At 33.0% G+C, this 25,093-nt stretch overlaps 1 protein-coding gene across 4 annotated transcripts; it reads left to right on the top strand.

Annotated features, from left to right (window-relative positions):
- On the top strand, nt 1-23,488 carry LOC134696694 (muscarinic acetylcholine receptor M5-like). Of its 4 annotated transcripts, none has more exons than XM_063558615.1 (2): nt 1-109; nt 22,175-23,488. In XM_063558615.1, exon 2 carries the CDS (start codon nt 22,185-22,187, stop codon nt 23,388-23,390), a length of 1,206 nt encoding a protein of 401 aa, XP_063414685.1. In that variant the 5' UTR covers nt 1-109; nt 22,175-22,184; the 3' UTR covers nt 23,391-23,488. The 4 variants fall into 4 exon arrangements, with proteins under 4 accessions (XP_063414685.1, XP_063414682.1, XP_063414686.1 ...); XM_063558612.1 differs by lacking the exon at nt 1-109 and adding an exon at nt 4,620-4,857; XM_063558616.1 differs by lacking the exon at nt 1-109 and adding an exon at nt 18,479-18,565.
- The last annotated feature ends 1,605 nt before the right edge of the window (nt 23,489-25,093 follow it).

A 25,093-nucleotide genomic window follows, 5' to 3' on the forward strand; every position in this document is an offset into this window, starting at 1 on the left:
ATAACATTGTGCAATTTGTAGGTCGTTTCATTGAAAAACGCATATAATAGTGTTATTTTTATCCCCAAACGTGTACCTTTGTGAGTAACGAAGCACATCACAACATTAGGTAAGTCGTTTATATAATACTACAACATCTTGTCTACGTATAAGTAGTCTCTACATGCTTAATACCCTTTTTCAATTCTTGGAATAATAGTGTATTTGATCGTTCAGAAATTGATGATGTAAATTTCTAACATTTGTTGGTTTAGATCGATCCTTGCCTCTAATTCCTCTAAGAACATGTAGCTAAATATAAATGAAGCAATCATGACGATAGTTTGTGATGGGGTTCGTGTTGCTTAGTCTTTTGTTTTCTATGTTGTGTCCTCTATACTATTATTTGTCTGTTTGTCTTTTTTCATTTTTAGCTATGGCGTTGTCAGTTTTTTTCGATCTTTTGCCAATATTTTAGCAAACAACAATGGCAAGTTTAAATGTAAATATGATCTGTTGGAATTTTTCACTCATCAGATTAACCACTCTAGAGGTCATTTATTTTCATTTGAAGATGTACGTTGTACGTTTGACAGATAATTTGATAAGTTATATACTTGCAAGCATTGATTAAAATATTATATCCCATTTTACCTGTTACACGATACTATTTTACACATATAGATTTTCTTAACTTCCATTAAATTTATTTAATATTTTTTTGTGATATTACATAATCCATAATACATGCTTTTTTACATGTAATACACAAAAATTCATATAAACTTTTTGTATTTTTGTTATAAAAAGACTTCACGACAATCTTAACAGAGGTGTTTATCAGATCAGAGGATATTCTGAATCAGGATTTGGGTTATATGTATAGCAATAATAATCTTATGCCTCCTGTCGGGTTGTTACTAATGGAAGAAATGTACTGTGTTTCAAAATCAAACTTACTAGTTCAATAATTTAAGGGAGAATACTTTAACACTGTCAGTTGATTTAGAGATCTTTTCTTCTCTTGTTTACAAAATTTGCCAGATGATCGGAATCCTCTGGTTTTAACCATGTAGGGCTATTAAAAATATTGCCCATTAACCCCTACTTTTCTTTCAAGAATTTGATTACATATACAGTGAAACCTGTCCAAACCGAACACCCACGGGACTTTGTGTTTTGTTCGGTTTTCACAGGTGTTCGGATTGTAGAGGTAAACGGAAGTCGACACCAAAATAATTTTGGTATTAACTGACAAGGGATAATAGGTGACACAACAGACGACAGTTTTATTTTTGTGTTGATTTAGATGTAAATGGAAAAAAAAAAGATGAAGATAGACGTATTGCTACATTGTTGTTTCAAAATCAAACGCCATTCCGTCAATCACGCTCCTCTTTGTGAAATGTCCGACCTGAAGCGATTTTGATATTTATAATTATTTTCTCATCCGTTAATTCATTGACCAATTCAGATTCACAGTCACTGTCGAATGACGATTCCGTAATTAAATCGGGAACGTCATTGTACACACGAGTTCTCGGACTAAACTGGTCACCAACTGATTGTTACTTCGGCAAACGATAAGAGTGAAACAGCAACAGGGGTCCAGTTTATTCTCGGACTTTATCGTTGCTAAATAGCTAACGACAGTCTTCGGGAGCATACGAATCAAATATATAGGGCCTCTAAAGGGAATCCAGCAATCGAAATCCATTGACCTCGTTGTGTTGCACGACTTCTAATCCAGTGAAAGACTTTGAAACTATTATTTAATTAAATAGTTTAGCTACAGAATGGCAGTTACGGTGTTGTGGCCGTAATTATTTGAGTAAGGTGTATTTAATTGATCTGAGGGAAAGTTCCTTTCTTGTCATTATGGGCGATTGGGGTAGCTGATCAGTTGAACGTTTCTTTATAAAAAAAAATCCCTTTATAATGGACACATACATGCTAATTAGTGTGTAATAACAAATCACAAGTTCATTAACCTAAAATACCCTGGGGGATACTCTGTCATCCCGGTTTGTTTAATTAAATCATGCAAATAATTATTATATTTTATTGTTTTGATTGCTATCGATCGATTTTGACAGGTAATTTTTATATACAAATTTACTAACGAGCCTTCTAAAAGCGTTCGGAATTCGGTGTTGACAGGGTTTGGTTTTTTCAGGTTAGATTAACGTCAATTGATAGGGAAATTTTGTGGGACTTTGAAAATTGTTCGGTTTAAACTGAAATTCGGTTTTATCAGGGTTCGGTTTACCCAGATTTCACTGTAGTTAAAAATGTTATCTTGGGAAATCTTATAAAACCCATAGGTATTTTTTCATTATATTTGAAAGAAAAAAGGTGCAAATGTTATATGTATGAACAATCTAGAAAAAATTATGTTCCGCAAAACTTTTAATGGTGTATATTTCGAAACTAAGAACACTTATTTTTTCTGCTTTTTTAATTATTTTGTTTAGATACTATTCATTTAAAGTCTTGTAAAAGGCTTGTTATTTTGAACAGAGTAGCAATCATCCCTTAACGAATAAAAAAGAGCATGAAGGTGCATATACCCGTTTCGTTATTAAGTTCCAGTGGCAAATATAACAAGTTTTATATGTGAATTGAATACAGTATCTTATATAGGACCGACATGTTAATCAGCAATTGCAATGAGTTACATGTAATTCGAATGATTCGGGGTAGTCATGCCACAGAATCGGGTTACTGTGACAGTTTTCTGACAACATCGCGTAGTCTTTTTCTTACTTGAACATAAGACATAAATACTAGAAGTGAAAACCAATGTTCAAGTCTTTGGTTTGTCTCGCCGGTGTATTGAGCCCTCCATCTGCTGCACTCGAAGACATGATTCATCCATTTATGCGGATATAAAGATTTGGTGGTTTTTTTCCATTGAAGACCTATTTGAAAATTGATCATGATAAAGAACGACATACAGGTGTAAGTTTTGGCTAGTATTATTCAAAAATAAGGTCTTATCTCAATTCTATAAATCAGAGAAAGCGTACCAAGGGCAATTAAAAATCATCAGTTAACAAAAACAAACAGAGAAAAAAAAGCTTTAAGAAAAACAAAGAATAATATACAGTAAACGTATACTACACTACACTACAAAGGAAATTAGGGCATGAACGAGGCCTAGCCAAATGCAACGGCTTAGAACAGCTGTTCTGGAATTAAGACGAACAGGTTCTTATCTTTAGTTTGAGTAAAAGCGAATCCAGTCAAATGCCAGAGCTGAGTTCATTTGGTCTGGAATGACAAAGGGCATATCCGGTTAAACTAATGCTCCTAAGCACAACCATTTTTTTAAAAATCGGCTTGGCTTGTTTACTCATATATTTAGAATATAAGTTCAGGATTATTTGGGTAAATTGAATTATGTTAAAAATAGCACATCAAAAAGTATCTCTTTCTGAATCTATTTAATGTCACGGTCAAATATATATAAATGCACAAGTATCTCTCTCTCTCTCTCTTTCTCTCTTTCTTTTCTATAGATACGATATGATCCGATACGATACGATATGTATGGTTGACAAATGTGAACACTCCAATTGAATTCCTAAATAATGTGTACGATTGCCTTAAAAGAGGGACGAAAGATACCAAAGGGACAGTCAAACTCATAAAAAAAAACTGACAACGCCATGGCTAAAAATGAAAAAGACAAACAGACAAACAATAGTACACATGACACAACATAGAAAACAAAAGAATAAACAACACGAACCCCACCAAAAACTAGGGGTGATTGCAGGTGCTCCGGAAGGGTACGCAGATCCTGCTCCACGTGTGGCACCCGTCGTGTTGCTTATGTGATATCAAATCAGGTAAATAGTCTAATTCGGTAGGTCACATTCATGAAAGGGAAAGGGATTGTAGTTTCGACGTAAGGAACATATCCGATATTATTTGTGAAACGGTTATTCCATAACGGTCAACCAACTCGTAAAATTTACGAAGGGATGATTTCAACTTCACCATTTGGAACTCTTGGTTTAATAGCTTCCTTGTTAGCAGCAACCCTCTATCAGGAAAAGCATGATAGGAAATGCAAGCACGGGAATATCGTATCAATTAGCAGATATATACCCCGTATGCAGGTGCTGCTGGAATGTTGCTACTTAGATATGGAAAGTTCACAATTGGAAAGCTAAAATCATCTCTTTTGTCGTAAAGTTTTGTTTTCAACCGACCCTCATTGTCAATTTGTAGATGTAAGTCAAGATATGGAGCCCACTTAATCTGTAGTATCCTTTATCGCTAGTTCTTAAAGTACACTAGTCGATGATAAATATGTGATACAAGAGATAATGTCTGTTTTGATGCTTGTTTCATTAAGTAATTGCATCTTCTGCAAAAGAAAATGCCTATACCAAGTCAGGAATATGACAGTTCTTATCCATTCGTTTGATGTATTTGAGCTTTGGATTTTGCAATTTGAGTAGGGAAATTTCCGTTTGGGATTTTTCTCGGAGTTCGGTATTTTTGTGATTTTACTTTTTGCGACAAAACTTTAAAAATATTGAAAAATTGCAATTTGCTTAGTATAAGATACCATTAAAAATAATTTAAACAATTTTTTCCTCTTATGTACGTCATAAATAATCACGATATTACGGTTTTAAAGATCCAATAATGTATTATGCAATCTGATGGTACAGTAATCCCACATTACTGAAGCTCAACCACTCAGTGATTTGATGATTCCTGAAAAATAGATAAAAACAATGAATTATGTATCCTAATGTTCCTAAACCTCATACGTAATGCATCACATCGTGGTTGTCAATTAAATTATTGAAGGGTAAACCATACAATCCATATTTTCAATGCTGAACATTGAATTTTAAGGTAAGTCTTTTTTTCGGTTAGATATAATGTGAAAATTGAGAAACATTTTTATTAACTTTCATACCATCATTTTAAGTAATTACAGACATTCTGTGTTTTTATAATAACAAAAGAAAATTGAAAAAAATCGATCGAATTCCATTTTCTCTCTGTACTCATAAAGGCGGTAAGACAAAAGTGCAGAAAAAAACCTTATGGGAGTATAAACACACAATGATAGTAAATGTTTTTCAATTACACTCATTGTTTGAGATTTTTCCAAAGGCAAACAACTGCTATAGGTTAGTTAACAACTGTATACAAACAAAACAAGTGAAAGCAGCATTTTGTAACGTACGTCCATTGTTTGGACTTCGTACAATACAATACAATACTTGCCAATTATGTCGTCCAAAGGAACAGACCAATTTACAAGTATAACAAGCTGAGGGCATAAATGTTCAATATATATTTGGGCACGGAATGAGTCTAATAGAGCCGTAATATAACTGCGCTAGTACTTTTTTTGCTCCCCCTAGAATTTGAAATCTGTAGAATTCATTTTCGGCCATAAACAAGCATCACACGAGCTTATTAGGTGTTACTTAGATTTAAACTTCTCTGACTACCCTACTCCTTTTTATGAAATAATACGATTAATACAGCTCTAATACTACCAAAACGGCATGTGTCATACTGGAGACGTCATACGGGTATACGTGTTTCAGGTCAATATTATACAGTATACCTTGAATCTGTACCAGTGCCAGTACAGAAACAGTTAATAACACTATACATGTATAATACGAACTAGTTTACCTGTGTATGAGCTATACTATACTCTTTTAGTCCCAATTCAAGTATTTTAAAACAATTTGTTTTTATATAGTTAACTTTAGTAGGATGTATATTTCGCATCAACAATACGAATTTGGGTTTTCATCTTAAAATTTAAAATGAGCAAATTGAGATAATACAACTGTGCATGTCTGTCAGAAATGAAACTGCATGGATCTACAGATTGGAAATTATGATCATTCGTACCAAGTCAAAAGACATATATCATAATCGTATATACGTCAATAAAACTATAATAATCGGTAATTTCAAATGTAACTATTAATTTTTGTACAAAAAAATGAAATATACTACATTTGAAAATTCGTTATGCCAGGGATTGTTTTTGTTGTTAAAATGATGTACATTTATCCTGCAATCGATCTTTCTACTACATAAATACGGGTTGGCTGATAAAATGATCAAATACACGTAGACTAGAAGTTTTAAATCTCCTGGTACAAAAACAATGTATTATGCTTCTGTTGCAAGCGAGCGGGTGAAATCAAGTTACTGTTTACCTCGACAGTTGAATTTGGGGTCTTCATTACGGTTCGCGTTTTAAGTCATGCCAATTTCATTCAACAACGATTTGGATACGGGAGGGTGAATTATATGTTTCATCTCAATTTCAAATTACACGATAAACAAATTCGTACATCGTTGGAAAATCTAAACGGTAGTTTAGCTCGGCGAGCTTTGCTTTTCTTGTTTTAAAGCCCAAGTATTTAAAACTTTCCTACACTATTAATATTGTATAAGTATACGTTAATAAACCACTAGTTAAATGTATCTCTATCATTATTATCAGAATTTAAACAAAGAAATACGGTAAATGATATTATTAATTATTCTATTTTTCTGGTTAAAGACAATAGCATAACGATAATAGCGGAAATGAACAATCTTTTAGTCTGCTGTTGATCGATTTCACAAGCAGAATATTTGTGTCGCATTGTCATTTATCCTGGTAACTTGGTGCATAAAAAAATTAATTGATATGAATTCGGTTAAACTAGTCACTTTGCGACACTCCACTTTGGATGCATAATTCACTTGTTTTGTTTTTATAGAAACAAATGTTTAAGAGTTGTTTAAATGACTGATTTGATATCGACCGTATGTTGTTATAAAGCAAATAATTCTTATACAATGTACTTTTAATGATATGAAATATTATATGTGTCCCTCGAGATTTATGTTTGAATTTGGGCTCAGATTTGCCTGAACGTACTTTAAAGTCACTGTTGACAAGCGGATAATGGTAACTGAAAATACCACGATCTCAATATCGCGGAGAGGAATCCAGAAAAGATGTTTACTTCTTAATATTTCACAGACTCATTGCAAATGTTAATAACGAAATGATGACTGAGGGCCCTCATGGGGTTTTTGATTATGTGATTACTTGGCCGTTTTTTTTAATGATTATTTGATTATTAAGCCAAATATTTCATGATTATTTGATTACCTAGGACTGTATTTTTAGTTTATGATTATTTGATTACTAAAGATAGCAAATATTTAATGATTATGTGATTATATTGGCAAAAAAATGGTAATTATGTGATAACTAGGACCCCCCCCCCCCATGAGGGGCCTAATGAATGAGAAATGTTAGCCACGTGTATGTAAAAAAAAGAAATAAAGTGGGAAATATCTTACCTGGATTCCCCTCCGCCATATTGGAATTGTGGTAACTTCATTTACCACCATCCGATTGCCAACAGTTGTAGTGTAGACAAACACCCGTAGAACCTCTTAGTTATTTACTTAGAGTATTGTATAGAAAGGCAAATGCAAGACTTCATATTTCGTACCTTTTCATCAAAGACAGAAGCGCACTCCAAGGACTCAACACATTATTTTATATATTGTAGACAAATATAGGAATTCTTAAATATTTTGCACTGAACTTTTTTGTCAATTGCATGGAGAAAAATTTGACGTACTAAACTCTTGTTAGAGCAATACTTCTTGCAAATTCAAATATTTTTTCAGTAACTACATAAATGCGGTAAGACAAGAACGCAGAAACAAACCTTATGGGAGTATAAACACACAATGATAGTAAATGTTTTCCGATTACACTCATTGTTTGAGATTTTTCCAAAGGCAAACAACTTCTATAGGTTAGTTAACAACTGTATGAAAACAAAGCAAGTGAAAGGAAAAAAATTGTAACGTACGTCCATTGTTTGGTCTTCGTACAATACAATACAATACTTGCCAATTATGTCGTCCAAAGGAACGGACCAATTACAAGTATAATGCACTGAGGGCATACATGGTTAATATATATTTAAGCACGAAATGAGTTCATTTGAGCTTCAATATAACTGCGCCAATACTTCTTTTGCGCCTTTTAGAATTTGAAATCTGTAGAATTCATTTGCGGCGATAAACAAGACTCAAACCGTTTTATCAACTTTTACTTTGATGTAAACATCACTGACTACCATACTCCTCTATACATTTTATAGTTTACCTGTGTCTGATCCATGTTACGATATGGGATCTAATTCGCCACTGAAATTGATTGTGCACGAGTCATCTGTATATAGCCTTCAATAGCATGAGTTAACCTTACCAGCCAATTAAAGTGTACAAATGACATATACTATACTCTTTTAGTCCAAATTCAAGTATTTAACTTTTTTTTTATATAGTTAACTTTAATAGGTTGTTTATTTGACATCAACCATGCACATTTGGGTTTTTCATCTTAAAATTTAAAATTAGCAAATTGAGATAACATAAGTGTACATGTCTGTCAGAAATAAAACTGCATAGATCTTACAGTTTTGGAGGATGTGCATATTTAAGTCGAAAATGAATTTCCTCTTAAAAAATTAATGTCATAATAAAACGAAAATATAAATTGTAATCCATCTTTCTACTACACAAATTGAATACGGGTTGACTGATAAAATGATCAAAAACACGTTAACTTGACGATTTTAATATCCTGGTAAAAAAACAATGTATTATATATGCTTCTGTTGCAAGCGAGCGGGTGTAATCAAGTTACCATTTACCAGTACTTAGAAGGTGGAATTTGGGGTCTTCATTACGGTTCGAGTTTTTCGTGTCCATAATACTAGATGTGATATTAACAAAATGTATTGATTGCGTCATTGAGGTTCGCATTTTGAGTCCGCGAGTAATGCTTTTCTGTTTCAAAAGCTCAAATATTGCATTTGAAATTTTCCTACACTATGAATATTGCATGTGTACGTTGATTAACCATTTAAAAGGTGAATGTATCTCTTTTATTATTTTCAGAATTTATACAGAGAATTGTTGTAAATGATATTATTGAATTACTCTAGTAACAGACAATAGCATAACGATAATGACGGAAATGAACAATATTTTAGTCTGCTGTTCATCGATTTCAGAAGCAGAATATTTGTGTCGCATTGTCATTTATCCTGATAACTTGGTGCATAAAAAAATTAATTGATATGAATTCGGTTAAACTAGTCACTTTGCGACACTCCACTTTGGTGTAACCTGATGCTTAATTCACTTGTTTTGTTTTTATAGAGACAAATGTTTGAGAGTTGTTTAAATGACTGATTTGATATCGACCGTATGTTGCAATAATATAAAGCAAATAATACTAATACTTTTAATGATATAAAATATTATATGTGTCCCTCAAGATTGACGTTTGAATTAAAGCTCGGATTTGCATGAAAGTACTCTATAGTCACTGTTGACAAGCGGATGATGGTAACTGAAAGTACCACAATCTCAATATGGTGGAGAGGAATCCCGGTAGTGATAGTGTTGGCTATGAACAAACTCCCGTAACACCTCCTAGTTATTTAGTTATTGCACACAAAAGGGGGGGGCAAATGCCAGACTGATTATTTCGTCACTTTTTATCATAGTTTATTATTTGTTAAGAATCGCACTACAAGGACCCGACACAGTTTTTTTCTTTATTATGGTTAAATATTGTGGAAAAATATAGGTATCCTTAAATATTTTGCACTGAACTCTTTTGTCAATTGTATGGAAAAAAAGTTGACGTAAACTCTTGTTAGTGCAATATTTCTTGCAAATTGAAATATTTGAACAAAATGTTTTGATTGTGTAATATTTTGCGAAGTTTTATTTAACTATACTACTTGTTTAAGAGAGCAGTTTACGCACACGTACATGTATCGTATATAGTATAAGATGTACAAAAGTATTCTTGCGTCATGAAATGTCTTTGAGAAACAGATATGCATTTGTATTCAGATATCGCAGATCAAATTTATTCGTTCATTGTGTAATCATACGTTTTTTGATTGAGTTAAGTCTGCCAATTGATATTTTATCGTATGTTTTTTTCTATGTTGTGATGTTATGCTATTGTTTCAGAAAAAGGGAGAAGGTTTGGATCCATTAAAACGTTTAATCCCGCTGCAAATGTTTGCACCTGTCCTAAGTCAGGAATCTGATGTACAGTAGTTGTCGTTTGTTTATGTAATATATACGTGTTTCTCGTTTCTCGTTTTGTTTATATAGATTAGACCGTTGGTGTTCCCGTTTGAATGGTTTTACACTAGTAATTTTGGGGCCCTTTATAGCTTGTTGTTCGGTGTGAGCCAAGGCTCCGTGTTGAAGGCCGTACTTTAACCTATAATGGTTTACTTTTTAAATTGTTATGTGATGGAGAGTTGTCTCATTGGCACTCACACCACATCTTCCTATATCTACATATAGTATTATAGACACGAAAAATCGAGAGACAAAATTTTTATTAAAATTAGCTAATAAATTCAGATGATGATGGCGGCTTTTTAAACAAAATAATTTGCCGCTGTACACGATTTTCTAAATAAAGGATGGTTGACACATTAATTTAAAATAAATGCGTGATCATTCAACGTTTGGATAATACAAAACTATTTATAAACTTGAGGTTCATTTTACTTCTGGTATTTATCACACTGAGATGACTACACTTATATTATTTTCATAAAGTATCCTACCATTAATCCCAAGGTCCATTCTCGTTAAATTGACTTAAATTGACTTTTTAATTCAATAATTTAAATGACATTTCATGGACTTATACTGTATCTACTCTTCATTTGCTACCTCAGATGGTTTTAGTTTGGTGTGATTTTGATAATGGATTTCTATATACATAGTGGATTTGGAAACAAGTTTTGCAACTTATATTAATCCCTTTCCACTTTGCGGGTGCGAGTGCAGCCTTGTAGTGGTATTAGCCTGCTCTTTTTCGACATCTACAAGGGTGTCTTTAACGTGCAAGAGATATGGGTCTCTCTTAACACGGGTCAGCCATTTATCGTCCCCTTCCGACGGACTATCATCGTTTCCTCGAGACCATATTCGCAAATGATGTCAAGGGAGAGCCGAAAATTCACAATATAACTATAAACATAAAAAACGTGGTATGATTATCAATAGGACAACTTTTCACCAGAGATCAAATGGCTTACAGTAGGCAAAATATAGGTCATCATGAGATCTTCAACAATAAACAAATCCCATACCTTATTGTAAGCTCCAAAAAGACACAGACAGCTTGTTGTTCGGTGTGAGCCAAGGCTCCAAATGAAGGCCGTACCTTGACCTATAATGGTTTACTTTTATAAATTGTTATTTGGATGGAGAGTTGTCTCATTGGCACTCACACCACATTTTTCTATACCTATGACAAAATAACTTAGTGAGAGGAGATGATTGAAAAAGCGGATGGTGAAGTTACAGGATAGCATAGCTTCTTTTTTGCCTGAGTAGTTCACGTACAAATGAATTAAGTATGCCTTATATATAGAGAGAAAGAAACAATTCGTCAAGAAGTGTAGCACAGTTGATCCTCAAAGGAATGCCGATTGCTTGTTCAAAGTCTACCGAATATAACAAATGTGTTGGGAGTGTAAGGACATGTTTGTCAACAAACTATCGGCATTCCCATGGGAACCAAGTGTATCCCTCTTCTTGCTTACTTGTTCCTTTATTCTTTTGAGGCTGCCTTCATACATGAACTTAAGGTTAGTAATGTCCTTTCCACTATATAAATGATGTTATACTGCAATCAGCTAGTTTACTGTACAGATAAAGCTATACGTATAAACGTTAGCTTTATACGTCAATGACCCCAACTGACATATAAGCCCCACCTCCTTATTGTATTTCATCAACTACATCACTTCACGACCATGACAACGTAAAGTAACAATGGTCAAACTTTTTTCAATTTAAACTATTATGTCTTCAAATTGGTTATTTATATATCATGTTTATCAAATGTTATTAAGTTCATTTTCCCTTTCTAATTCCCTAATACGCCAATGTCTTACCACCTGGACTACGCTCATAGGGAAATACCCCAAAATGGTACCTCAAGAGGGAAATTCCAAACACTTTTTTTAACAATTTTTGTTACATGTTTTTTTCAAATTTTCATTTTTTTTTTTCGATTTCAGTATAAACACAATATACGTATAGTGTCTTGAAATATGAAATTTATTTGTATTCGGCACGAAACGGGAAAATACTCGGTAGAACCTCGCATTTTCCCGTTTAGAAGCCTCATACAAATAAATTTCATATTTCAAGACACTATACGTATATTGTCTAACTATCTGACTTAACAAAATAACGCATCTATCTAACATCTTGACTGACATCTAAAAATTGACAATGAGGGTTTATTGAAAACACAACTTTAAAGCAACAAAGACGATTGCAGCTGCTTCCAAATTGTGAACTTCGTACAACTTCCTTACGTTATAGGCCGTAGAACGTCGATTTTTTACATTTGTTACTACCAATTAATTTTAACGGATTGTTTAATGTCATAAATCTGAAGTCCGTTATCCCATGATTATTTTACATCATTTAAACGGAAATGCATGTTCATGTTCATGTACATGTACTAACAGTTTTTTTTCGAAAAATCTATGGAGTAGAAATAAATTTTATCATCGATTTAAGGAAGTTCGCTTCCCGGTTTCAAAATAAACAAGCTTTTCATAACACTAAAATATATTGATAGGGGATTAATAAAGTATTCAAAAGAGTGGAACAAATATATAGGGTCCGTGTGCTTGCAAATATTTCCGAGATATTAGCCATTGAAATTTTGGCGGGAAAAAGTTCTCTGTTGGTTCTACATAGCTTTCACATTGAAAAGTTTATGTTCTCAAAAACTATAAAAAATAACAAAAAGTTTATGAGACTTTTTCAAACAGCTTATACATATACATGTGAAATATTCATGAAAAGAAAAATTCCAAAACATGACAAGAGAACACCCTTAAGACAAAGGACAAGGTATGATAAGAGGCGTTTTTGGCCCCCTTCATAAATAAGTTTATATATACATCGTTGATAGCCTTAGGATAGAAACTCTTAAAAACTATGATTTTTTTATGTTCCGGTGAAAGGAAGGTTGCCTAGCAACGGTTTTAATAAATAGCCAAATTATCACATATGCATTGCTTTCTCATTACACATTAGCATAATTCAAAATAGTATTGTTTGTTTAACAATAACTTGAGTTTGCAAAGGAAAAGTCACTTCAATTCCAGCTTAAAAAATGCTTAGCAACAACCTAGCAACAAATATTTTCCCTAGCAACGGTTCAAAAATTTGTAATTTCGGCTATATGAGGTATACATATAGCAATATTTAAAGATTTAGCTACCGTAAATGACTTTTCTTTCGTATATATGATGTCTGAGTCATCATTATTTTTTTCTCAAGAAAATGAAATTGACCATAGCAACCAAAATGTTGCTTAGCAACACCCGAAAAAGATAGAAATCAAATTGAACTACAGAAAAAAAATATTTTTAATTGTACAAATTAGAGTAATTAGGGAATTTCTCGCTACATTGAAGACCTGTTGGTGACCCTATTTTTGTTTTTGGTATCATATTTATATCTTGATGAAGTTAATAATAAAAATCATATGCTGTTACCAAAAACAGTGTTGAGATCTCAAAAAAAAAGATTTAACCCGGCAGCATAGAAGTCAGGAGCCTCTGACCTCTGTAAGTGTTTTATGATTTTTACTTTTAGTTTCTTGTGTATAATTCGGAGTTTAGTATGACGCCAAATATTACTGAACTAATATACATATTTGATTAGGGACCAGCTGAAAGATGCCTCAGAAGTAGAAGTTTTTCGCGGCATTGAAGACCTATTGGTGGCCTTTAGTTATTGTATGCTCTATGGTCGGGTTGTTGTCTCTTTGACACATTCCCCATTTCATTCTCAATTTTAGTTTTTAAATAAAAGATAGCTATCAATGAATTGGTCTCTTTAATAAAAAAAACCCAACATAAATACAAATTATGTGAGAATGTGTCCCCAGTATAGTATACCATGAAAATGGGGCAGCATCTCTAATTTGGCATTAAGATTAGAAAGATCATATCATACGGAACATGTGTACTAAGTTTTAAGTTGATTGGACTTCAACTTCATTAAAAATAACCTCGAAAAAAACCTTTAACAGATGGACGCACAGACGGACGGGCGGAAGGATAAATGGACTAACGAACAGATGGACGCACAGACCGGAAAACATAATGTGCATAAATCAGGCATAAAAAACTTCAAGTTATACTAGAAGTGGCACACTTATAATTTATAAATAATAGTAAAAGTTTTGAATATAACATTTAACATTTACATAATGATTACCGGTACCATAAAAAAGCTCAGATGGATTAAAACTACTATTGAAGATTCAGTATCAGATTTATACAGTATGTATAGCAAATATGTATAGCCTGTACTATGCCGTTGTTTGTCACTTCAAGAATCGTACACTGTGAACTAGTTAACACTTAACACAATATTTTAAAGAAGGAAATGCTGAAAACAAAGTTCAAAGTTTTCGATGAGGTCAGGGTTTAAGACGATAAAAACTCATGAAGATATGTGGACGAAAGAGGCATGAACATCTTCAAGCTACTCTACAAATATATTATTTCTATTATATATATCCTGAAATTAGCACATTGATCGCCGGTGTATAGAATCATGTGCAATCATACCACATCTTCTTATCTTATCCAAAATTTTATGCTTTTTTTAATGAAACAGTTATTGGTAAGTAGTATTTTATACCCCAAAACATTTAAATTTGATAAGAAACGTAGACATACTTTATTAAAGATCATTAAAGGGTTTAGGTGGCCGAGTGGTCTAAGAAGTTACTTCTATAATTACTAGCTAATGAACACTGAAGTTGTGAGTTCGACCCCTGCTCGTACGGGTGCACTCGTTTTCAACCTTAATTTCTCCTTTCAATGTTGATCTATTTATTATTTTCATTCTGAATGTCCAGCCAAAAGGTTTCAATTTTCAAGATTTACAGCCGATTTCATTGCGTGTGTAGCCAGGGTATAGTCTTTGGTAAGCTTGCTTGTTAGCTGAACCGTGAAGTCATTATTATGTCAGGATTACTACCCTCTTTTCGAAGTAGCATAGTCCATTAGATAGAATGATTGGTAATCTGCTGGAGTAGTATATTCTTAAAGGTGGGTAGTTAACCTGACCTAACAATGACTTTATGGTTCATCTAACAAGCAAACTAACTTGATATTACCTTCGACTTCACACTCAATGATGTCGGCTGTAGTAGTCACCAAGTTCTACCTTTCTGGTATTGAATAAATATTTGAAATTACTAAAAAAATCTTATTTATTGCATTAGGGACATTTAACTGTAGTACTAGTCTTGCAATTTAGTCTTCAATAAAATTGAGAATGGAAATGGGGAATGTGTCAAAGAGACAACAACCCGACCAAAATAAAAAAACACAACAGCAGAAGGTCACCAACAGGTCTTCAATGTAGCGAGAAACTCCCGCACCCGGAGGCGTCCTTCAGCTGGCCCCTAAACAAATATACACTATAATATATTTAGCATGTGAGAGGGAAAACAAGTTCAACTACCGTTTTTGGTGAATATTCAGCAACTACCCTAATTGTTTTTTTAAGAAGCAAGAAATATTGACAAAGTCCAAAAGCCTGACATTTTTAGAATATTTGAAAAGTATAAAAATCCGGTGGCAATGCATGCTTCAATTATGTGTACAATAAAGCTTTTAAAGCTGTATCTCAAAAACTGTAGGATAACCCAGTGGCGGATCCAGGCCCACTCTTTGCCAAAGAGGGGACCGATTTTGTCACACTTCAGTGATTCCCTATATAAGCAACCATTTAATTTCTCAAAAGGGGGCCCGGGCCCCCTCCTCCTCCCCTAATTCCGCATATGTAACCGACTCTAAATATATATCATGTATATAGCTTGTACCAAAAAGTAAATGTGTCAATATAACGGACATTAAAAGAAAATTTAAAAAAAAATCAAAACCCTGTAGACATACACACCTTTATTATAAATAAAAAGCTTTTTAGGTCAAAAACTGAAGGAGATAATTAGACGTTTATGTCCGGACAGAAACAAACGGACGGATGGATAGATGGATGGATGGACGGACGGACATATCTAAATGAACGAACGCGCTCGACATTAAAAAGTAAAATCTGTTAAAAGTAATTTCGCTATAGCATGTTTAATTTGAAAATCCAAATAGGAATACGATCCGAGTCAATTGAATGCTACATGTGTACTTTTATTTTATGGTTACAGCTTGTCAAAAGAGTGCTCTGACACATATATAAGAAAAGTCATTAGCGTACCGATATATGAAAATGCTGGAACACATAATTTACAGTATAGTATAAGCGTAGTTAACTTAATTTGGGTATCAACTGCTCTTCACATGAAATTATGTTTATAATTACATTTCATACTTTGGATTCAGTACTGACTGCTCTGTGCTCTGATACATAACGTATTAGATTCGTACTGTATAATAAATTAAGGTCTGTCATCAAGTCGTACTAATATTTTTACATCTCCGTTTAAGAATGTACTATTGTATGGCCAATGCACATTTATTTACTTTCAAGCATTCCATTATAGAAGAATGTTTCACGAAATAGATAGGATACATAAATCTCATGATTTTTCTGTAGATGGTTATATAGCAAACTTCAAAGTGCAAAATATATAAGTTCAAATGAATGATTTTCTTCAGGACTACAACAAGAGTTTGAATATATTGTGAATTTATTATGAAATTCGTTTGTAAGATTTCGTTGAATATTTGAAAATAATAATGAATAAAAATTAATTCATCTTATTTCAAGGGACACAACTCTGTATTTGGCTGCACAGTATTAGACTATTTTGATTTACATGGGTCTAATTTCACGAACAACATATTTCTTTAAGAGAGTGACATGTCTTGGTGACTGGATACGGCGTTATAAGTACGTGATATTCTGATCGATTATGTATCCCGGAATAATTTCTTACCCGTGCCGTTCCCTATGACGTATTACAATGACTTGCCAAAATAATGTAAACAATCGGATTATTTTTCAAATTTTTAGACATGAGCGCCAACGTAGACCACCATGATATTTTATTTAGGGAAAGATACAGAAGAGTACAGTTGATGGTTCAAAATTTCAAGATGGTCTACGTTGGCGCTGATGTCAAATTTCGTCTCCGAACATGACAAAATTGTAGATTTCTTACACTTTTCGTCGTTTTAGCCCTTTTAAGGTCCAAGTTTGAACATATTTGAGTACATAACATCTAAAAATAAGGTTCTACAGGGACGAACAGATACTGAAGTTCATAACACAAGCGTGATGTGTTTCAACTTTAAAGTTTAAAAATTCTGGAAAAAGGGGGGCCAAAAACGGCCCTTATCATACCATGTCCTTTAAGTAAGTTATTTTTCGCTTATTCATGTTCTTTCTTTTTACCTCTTTTGAAAGAACACAGTCATCATTAATATTTCAGACACTTAAAGAGATAAATGCATTATGTTTTCGAGTTTCAGTTATAGTGTAACAAGTCAAAGTTATATGACTAAGTATGTACCAAAATCTGTGACATAGACAATTTCCTGTTCCTTGACCTTTTAAAAGACGTTATGCCCTTTCGGAAATATGAATTATACGTAAAATGATATTGAAAGCGCTCTTTAAGCATATATTTCTTGTAGGATTTTTAAGACGTGTTTATCAAATATTTATAACTGCTATATCTGAAACATATTTTTTTTTAAATCAGCGTGTATCATTTGATCTTACTTTAAAGTTTATTATATGGTCTTTTAAAATGTATGTTAAACATTGCATGTATTATACGTACTCTCATACTCTTGACGGAGTTTTTTTTTATATCTGTATCAGCACCAATCTACTATTTTGCATGAGTTTTGTGCTTTAGAAATAGATAGTATATCGAAAGCGTTATTAGTATCAACTTAATAAAACATGATTTTATTTTCGCATGCAAGAAAAAGAGTTGCCAATAAAACCGTTTGTATTGCTGAATTAACATCTGATTAAAATCATTATAAATAGCAGAGAAAATTAATTCTGTATTTATACTGTATATTTTTTGTGTAAGTTCTGGTCAGTAGGTCATATTTGTCAAACTTAATCAAAAGCTATATCGTTGAAATAAGTTATTCATAAAACAAAGGATTTGATGTGTCCTTTGATGGCACAAAATCAGTACATGCCCAGCAACAACAACAACAAAAAAGAAACAACGCTTTTGATGAATAAAATGATTTAACCTGCTTTCCTGTTTTCACGATTAGAGAATTTTAACTAATTACCAGTGCACGATTGGATTACCTATTTCTAATTGGTTAATTATGTTGCGGGGTCAGCACGAGTTCACGTAAATATGCACTGAATGTACTTCCTTTAATTTTATCATCAGCTTTTAACTGATGATCACTGATTGTGAAATATACTTTACTATGGATGATTTTGTACTAGAGTGATGCCCTTTTTGCAATTTAAGGTAAAATTGAACTATTTTTTTATGATTTTACTCTTCTATGTTTAAATTATTGACACACGTGTAGTATATTTAGTAAATACGTAATAACCCTACCATTCATCCAAATGTCCACTATTGTATACTTGACCTTTAATTCAATAATATGGATAACATTTCATGACTTATGTCGTTATACTGTTCTACACATCAGTTGTATGATTATTTTTTGTGTGATGGGGCTGATGGATTTCTGCTAAACGTCCAGTGGTAAATATTTCTTGAATATACGAACGAGAAAAGTTGTAAATGATATACATGTATTGGTGACATGACGGTAGTTGAATGTATATCCCTTTTCCGTCAACGCATATTACATGGTATTACCATAAATTTAAAATAAGATGTGCTAAAATTATCGGGCCAATTATGTCGATTTTTTTTTGTAATGGAGGATACTTGTGTACAGGGGGTTACACGGTTATAAAAGTGTAGATTAGCAGCTGTAATAGAGCACAATCATATTTATTTAGGTTGTCAATGTATTTAATTGATAACGAGATATTTAAAGATTTGAAATGTTAAACTTTAATTCTAGATCTGCTATGCCAAAGATTATATTTATATTGTTTGAAGTTGCCGACCCGCACAACTACAAAGCAGGATTCCGGGACTTATTTAAGACACATATATTGGGTAAACCGTTTCCTATTTTGACCTTTTTTAATGTAAAGACGTTGCACTTTTAATCCACATGACCTTTCTTACCGAAGGATTCCAGTAGACGTAAAAATAAATAAGTATTGATTTTTTTATTTGTCTTCTGTGCGATAGGGGATATTGAAATACTCGGTGTATTGAAAGCGCCCCAAAGTCTTCACTTTTCGACAGATTTTCACGTTCTGAAATTTATAAGTTTAATACCTAGCTGCCAACATTTCAAAATGGCCATGGGGGTTTTACGTGCAAGTTGGCTCTCAAAGTTCTATAAAACTTTTACAGGGGACTTCAAATGTATTTTTATGATGTTGATTTGCTTTTTCATACTTTTACAATCCATATCCAATGGTTCAATTGATTGTTTTATTCAAAATTATGGACAAAATTGCTCTTTCAAACTTTCAAACTTTCAAATTGGGGGTCTCAATGGGGGAAAACCCACAAGATATTGAAAGTTGCCAAATATGACGTTTGGAGGAACGCTTGATAATTTTTAGTTACAGACGTTATGTCACTTGTAAATGTAAACTGTGAAATATTACATAGAAGTGCTCTAATCTTATTACTCTGCTATTATAAAGATCTAGCGCCTCTTAATCTTGTTACATACTTTTTTTTCTATAAGTACAATGTAAGTACAGTAACTGTATTGCCGTTCAGGGATGTTAACGTACATGGAATCATATTATGTATACGCATCTTTATCGTTCATGTAATAACATTACTTCTTATCATCATGCACGAGGGAAATAATTCAATTTTATCTTGGGAAATTTTTAAAAGTTGAAATGTAATCAACTATTTCCGCATGAATATATTTTCTGGAGGATAACATAGAGACGCCAGGTAAGATTATCTGACGTTGTTCTTTTACTAGCATGTACATTTGTACTTGTTTCAAAGTAGAGTGAAAAAATTGATGTAGCAAATTATATAATATGTATCCTTGTCGTTCTTGTGACAATATTACGTGTCAACATCATGCACAAGAGAAAAAAAAAGACTGGAAAGTCATTTTTATCTGAAGAATATTTTTACAAAGTTGAAAAATATTAAATTATTCCGAATGAATATTTTTTCTAATGAATAACATAAAGCGAGCAAGTTAGATTTAATTAAGGATTGAATGCTCTGAATGATTAAGGTGTAAATGCGTTGACCAAAGTACAACTTGCATGAAGCACGGCTTTATTCTAAATATGTGCGCACGGTCAACGCTTTTACAACCCGATGAAATTAATAAAAGTAGCATTCATTACTTATTCTTACACTTTTTCGCTATGCTACTGAAATATTGATTTTTATCATTTATTTCTTTAAATAATCTGTGCACTTTTTTGTGATAGTACGTGTCATTATGAGTTTTAAACTTCATTGGGATATGAAGGTGAATTTTAGTATGACGAACAATCGTTGTTATTCCAATCAAAATATGCTAATGTAATTATAAGAATGTACTTGCTTCAAAGTAGAATGAGCAAATAGCAGTCCTTTGTACATTTTGTAATTGTCATGTCTTTTTTTGAATAAACAAGAAAAATCGAAATCATAATAAAACACCTTTGTATGTCTCTCTTACATTTTTCGGTCTGTGTGTCTGTTCGTTCGTCCGTCCTTCAGTCCGGTTTCAGGTTTAAAAATAATCAAGGTAGTTTTTGACCTTATGACATGATCTTTTTTTTATTTAAATGTCAAATTAGAGTTTTTATTGTAATTTCACGGTCCACTGCACATAGAAATGATAGTGCAAGTGTGACAGTTGTATTCTTATTCTTTTTATATATAAAAAAAAAGTACAAAGAGTGCTCGTGATACAAGAGTAGTTGTAAATGTTATTAGAAAAAAATACTGAAATTTGCGTGGTCTCCATCACAAGTTCGTTGGCAATGCGCCATTTTTCTGGCCGAATAAACCTTTTTATAAGGAATGCTTGAAATGAGACAAGAAAATAAACTTGGCATTATTTATTATTTACCACTGTCCCTAATGTTAAGCCTAAATCAAGCATATATAGAAACCAGCCGTACAATGTACCCGTCCACGTATAATGGTGACTGTCCTGACGTCTGACATTGAAAGATATTTTTTAGCTCTTCTTAAGTCGATCGTTGAAGGTACAGATATATTGAACAGTTTCGTATTTGTTCGTCACTGCATGATGTTCTGTAACGCAGACGTACATGTACATTATGCCTGTCTACGCATGACTGCATGATGAAAGTCCCGACGTCTGACCTTGAAAGTTGTATTTTACGGTACTAAAACTTCAAGGTGAATGTACTATTGAACAGTTTCGTATTTGTCCGTCACTGAATGATAGTAGCTATGAAACAAAAATACATCAGCGCTATGACGGAACTATTTGAAATGGGCAAGAACCCTAATTAATTATGCGATGTTTTTATGTCATAACGTTCTACAGATTAAATATTGAGGGTAATAGAGACATTGATGGTATTTATCTTCTTTAAAGTCTGATTTATTCGTATTGTCTACCTTAAAAGACAAGAACAAATTACTATAAATCATGTCTTTCTTTTTAAAACCACGGATAATTAAATCTCAACACGAGACTCCTTAAAGGATTTGAAAAACAATATGTTAATAAATGATAAATCTAGATATTTATAATGAGAAATGTAAATAAAAGTCGATGTAACCTAGTCGTATTATTGAATACATGTCAAAATTTAAAACATTTTTAAAGTTAACTACTAAAACAGGTAATACTATCTTATCTCGACTTCTGTTTGGGTGAATACACAATATGCAGTTAATAGCTAGGTGTTTTTTGTAGGTGATGCATGCACATTTATAAGAAAACATTCAGCATCAATATCCTAGCATTATTCTCAAACTATCACCTGCATGTATATGTATTACATGCATAATAGATTTAATTTTCTTTTTCAGAGAAACAGGGATGAGTGAAACTTCTTCCGGATTAACAAACACAATAATGCATATAACGGATTTCCCAAGTAAACAACGTGTAACTACTACAGTCGCACGAGAAAAAACGATGTATGCCAACATTACAACATACAATACTACCAATGACGTACTAGACAATAGAGACACTGCATCACGGGAACTTCTTGTAATAGCAGGAATAGTGATAGTTCCTGTTATAGTGATTACATTAATTGGGAATATACTTACGATAATCTCGTTCATACGGGACCGAAAGTTACATGAATCAATCAATATTTACATACTAAATCTCGCTATTGCCGATTTCCTGATCGGGACTATTAGTATGCCGATATACCTAGCATATACTTTAGATGATAGCGTTTGGATATTCGGATACCAGTTCTGCAAGGCGTATTTGTTACTGGATTTAATATTTACCTCCGTGTCGTTAGAAGTGATGATTCTAATTAGCTTTGATCGTTATATTTTCCTAAAACACTGGTCCAGGAATTATAAAGATCAGACTAGAAGGAATGCTTATATACGAAGTGGTGCCGCTTGGATTATTGCATTAGTTTTAAATGGTCCAGCGACCCTGTTTTGGGACATTTGGACAGGGGAGAATTCTGTACCTATAGATGACTGTGAAGTACAGTATCGAAATAATTACGCCTACACAGTAGTTGTGGCTATAGTAGCATTTCCAATTCCATTTGTGATATTGACTATATTGAATACAATTATATTTTGGGAAATAAGAAAATTACTTTCAAGGAGAGAAGAGCTAAGTAATTTATCTTCACTTTCCAACAGCCGGGACTCCACTTTGTCTAGATCTGCGTCAATCAATGATGTTCACGCATGCGCAACTAGTGTTAATTTTGTACATTTGCATCGAAGAAACAGCCTACGTTCCAAAGTAATATTCCACACACGTCATGGTAAAAAGGCGGCTAAATCTCTCGCAATATTGACTGTTGTGTATGTGTGTGCGTGGCTTCCATATGCTATTGCTATAGTCATATATTCATTTTGTAGGACGTGTGTAAGTGTGCCGGTTTTTGAAACATGTACGTGGCTATTATGGTTTAAATCGGCAATAAATCCATTTTTATATGCTTATAACTGTAACAGGTTCCGGTCAAATTTCAAATACTTTCTGTCGTGTGGTAAGAGACAAAAGTATATAGGCGACGGACCAGTTATTGTTTAATGTAACTCGCTTTATGATTTAATCATTGGATTAGGGAACGACCATTTAACTTCAAAAAGGGAGGGTTATGTTTTTTTCCCTAAAAGTCTTTACGAATATTCAGATCCCAAATAAGATGTGGAAAAAAATTGTGATCAAGCAGAAGCCTGAATGAAGGTTTCTACACGCACATTATATAATATAAAGTGTAATTTTTTAAAAGAAAATAATAGTTTAAATAATATAGGGATTAGCGTCGAGAAAAATAAATAAATTCTGACTCAGACAAAAAAACAACACACCTCCCCCTTCCCCTTTTAAAGTTTAATGGTTACTCCCTTGATAATCAATCTCTATATTATGTAGGCTGCAAATGTAATCAATAAATTCGTATGATATAATTGTAATTTTCCGCGTCGGTGTAACAACAAAGCATAGTCCTGCCTTTTCAATACTTCATCAATCTATTGTAGCATGTACTATTTCGCTGTGTGTGCGTGCATGAATGGAAGTAATATGAAACATGCACTTGATATTGTAAACAAATTGCATTATATCTGATTTCATTAGAAAGAAGTTTTAACAAATTTCAACATTCCAGTTTCTTTTCCAGTAAATGACAGGCTTCAATTTCAATCAATTTCTATTGTTATAATGAATTTTTATGAAAAAGTATTTGTACAAAAATTGTGTTTATTTACAGAATAAAGCAATATGGTTATAAAGTTGTTTGAGTAGCTTATCAAATCAGAATGTACTCTACCGTAATGGAATATCCTTTTCCCAGATGATATATGATATGTTCCTTATGTCGTCACTACAATCCCATTCCCTGTTCACGAATGTGACCTACCGAATATTTACCCGGTTTGTAATAACATGAGCAACACGATAGGTGCCACATGTGGAGCAGGATCTGGTTATCCTTTCGGAGCAGCTGATATCACCCCAGTTTTATGTGGGTTCGTGTAGCTTAGTCTTTAGTTTTCTTTGTTGTATCGTGTGTATTACTGTTAGTCTGTTTGTCTTTTCCTTTTTTAGCCATTGCGTTGTCGGTATATTTTCGTTCAATGAGTTTTAATGTCCCTCTGGTATCTGTCGTCCCTCTTTTAAAACATTCCAATAAATTGGCAAAGCTTACAAAACGATAATTTCTGTAAAGCCGGACACAAGTCTACTAGCAAACATCTGATTGGTTAATTGATTAAATTGTTGTTTATCTCCCCTGTAACAACCATTGGCTCTTTCGTGGCTTTAGCATTAATGCCGGTGGATGGAGCCTGAGTGCCATCATTCGATAGAAAAACTGACATTCTTGTCAATTAAAATTGGAGTTGAGTGCATCCTTTGTGTTGTCTGGCGAGTGAAACATTAGTTGAACAACTCATATCACTCGGACACTGAGGCACCAAATCACTATTGTTATATAGAAAAGTATACAACATTCGTTGTGTATGTACATTTGGAAAATTTACTAAGAAGCCTAATTACATGTACATTGTACTAACTATTACTTAACAGACAAAGTTGACCTGAATATTTTTTTCTTTTCTTCTTAGTTTAACTTTTACAATCGAATAGCTTTTTTGGTTTCAAATAGTTATACATGTACTGCTGCTTTCAAAGTTAGCTGTACATGTAGGATGTTTCTATTTAACTGCGTTTTACTGTGCGTATTGCTATGTGTTTCTTTATTTTTCATTGGCTATGTTTGTGTCATTTTT

This window comes from Mytilus trossulus, chromosome 14 (genome assembly GCF_036588685.1).
Source record: "Mytilus trossulus isolate FHL-02 chromosome 14, PNRI_Mtr1.1.1.hap1, whole genome shotgun sequence".
Taxonomy (NCBI): Eukaryota; Metazoa; Mollusca; class Bivalvia; order Mytilida; family Mytilidae; genus Mytilus; species Mytilus trossulus.